The 2,508-nt window shown below is 35.4% G+C and overlaps 1 protein-coding gene across 1 annotated transcript in view; it reads left to right on the top strand.

Annotated features, from left to right (window-relative positions):
• The window catches only part of LOC113810743 (protein CEPU-1), a gene marked incomplete in the record, with an annotated part of 128,274 nt that overhangs the window by 80,244 nt on the left and 45,522 nt on the right, over nt 1-2,508 (top strand). Inside the window, 1 exon segment of the mRNA XM_070138353.1 lies at nt 1-158. Coding sequence (XP_069994454.1) covers nt 1-158 — 158 coding nt within the window.

Here is a 2,508-nt window from a genome sequence, read left to right as displayed (position 1 = left end):
CCAAGTCATCACCAAGAACCCGAAGGTGTCGGTGTCCCAGGAGGCCCAGTCGTGGGTCCTCATCATCAAGAGCCTGACGAAGAAGGACCAAGGGATCTACATGTGCCAAGTCAACACCAAGCCGGCCAGGAATCAGCTGGGCTCCATTCACGTCGTGGGTGAGGCGCTGCTCTCTTGTTTTTTTTTTTTTTTTTTTTTTTTTTTTTTTTGAATTCGTTTTTTCATTGGAGGAAAAGGAGGGGGAGGAAGGGGTGGGGGAGGGGGTAGGGGGAGATGGAGGAGGAGGAGAAGGAGGAGGAGGAGGGGGAGAAGGGGGAAGGAGGGGGGAAGGAGGGGGGAAGAAGAAGAAAAAGGGAGGAAACGGGGGGGGGGGGGAGGGGGGGGGAAGAAAGAGGGTGGGGGGGTGGGGAGATGGAGGAGGAAGAAGAAGAGGAGGAAACGGTGGGGGGAGGAGAAGGAAGAAGAAGATCCTTTGAATCTCTTCCTAATTTCACATCTATCTCTCTATCTACCTCTACCATCTACTTATTGACTTATTAGGAAAAAAAAGCCCACTATTTACTTCCCTAATAAGGCAATCAGAAAAGACCCTCTTCTCGTAAAATAAATCATATCAAAGTTGTTCACAATCAGAAATGTTCAGATGTTCATAATTCCATGCTGATATCAAAGAATTTCATGTTCATATGTGTTCACGTCAAAGAGGTTAATGTTCATTCACATGTTCAGATGTTCATGTTCATAATACAGTAATAAGATCATGCCATATCAACAGTTAATATCCATTTACATGCTCATTACATCATCTTCAAAATCATAAATGTTCATGTGTTCATAATCCCATGCTTATGTCAAAGAATTTCATGTTCATATCTGTTCAAGTCAAATAAGCTAATATTCATTCACATGTTCAGAAGTTCATGTTCATTCACTTGTTCAGAAGTTCATGTTCCTCTTACAGTAATCAGTTCATGACATATGAACAGAGGGATATTGTGCATATGTTCATAAGTCCATTTTTATATAAATAATTCACACCATATCAAAAGAAATTCACTATTGATCTTACGGGCAAATTGAAATAGTGTGTTTGTTAAATATTGAACAGAAATAACGGTCAATATAAAGAAATTAAAGCAGAACAGGTTATGAAAGATAACAGAGAGAGAACGATACAAACTGAAAACTGAAAAGACGGAAAAACTTTTGATAGAGGATTATGAAACACCCTCGTTTTAGAAGAAGAAGAAGAAGAAGAAGAAGAAGAAGAAGAAGAAGGAAAAAAATATATAAATAAATAGATAAATAAATAAATAAATAAATATATATACATATATATATATATATATATATATATATATATATATATATATATATATATATATATATATATATATATATATATATATATATATATATATATATATATATATATATATATATATGTAAAACTGATTATCACATCACAAAGGTGAATGTTACGATTATAAAACGTTAAACTGAATATTAAATTCTGGAAAAAAAAGGACAAAGACAAAGGAAAGCATTAAAATTAATTGACTTTTTTAGGGGGAGGGGGGGGGGTAGAGATATGCAAAGAGAACTATTGAAAAAAATATATGAAATATGCTTATAGATAATGAACGACTGAGTCAATGATGGAGAGAAAGATGTGAATAGATGTTGTACACACACACAGAAACACACACACACACACACACACACACACACACAGAGACGCACACACACACACACACACACACACACACACACACACACACACACACACACACACACACACACACACATACACACCAGCACACCAACACACACAGACAAAACACACACACACACACACACACACACATACACACCAGCACACCAACACACACAGAGAAACACAAACACTCGCATGAATTCAAACAAAAAACAAACAAACATAATTAAGAAATCAAGAAAACCCAATCACAGTAGAAAATCGCGCTTTTCGAAAAAGAGGAAGAAAATATATGATAAAAACATAAAGAGAAAAAAGAGAGAGAGAGAGAGAGAGAGAGAGAGAGAGAGAGGAAGAGAGAGAGAGAGAGAGAGAGAGAGAGAGAGAGAGAGAGAGAGAGAAAGGGAAAGATATATATATATAGATAGATAGATAGATAGAGAGAGAGAGAGAGATGAAACAAATAGATAAGTAGCTAGATAGATAGATAGATAGATAGATAAAGATATATATATATATACATATATATATATATATATATAGATAGAGATATATATAGAGACATATATATATATATTAGAGAGAGAGAGAGAGAGAGATAGAGTAGAGAGATACAATATAAAATAGATAGATAAATAGATAGAGATAGAGAGAGGGGGGGAGGAAAGATGTTTTAGATAGATGGATATATAGTTAGATAGATAGATAGAGGGAGAGAGAGAGGGATAAGTAAAGATGGATAGATAAAAAATAGATAGATAGATAGGAGATAGGGGAGTGAGATAGATAAC

This window comes from Penaeus vannamei, chromosome 3, assembly GCF_042767895.1.
Source record: "Penaeus vannamei isolate JL-2024 chromosome 3, ASM4276789v1, whole genome shotgun sequence".
NCBI lineage: Eukaryota > Metazoa > Arthropoda > Malacostraca > Decapoda > Penaeidae > Penaeus > Penaeus vannamei.
This window is presented reverse-complemented; position numbering and strand designations above follow the sequence as displayed.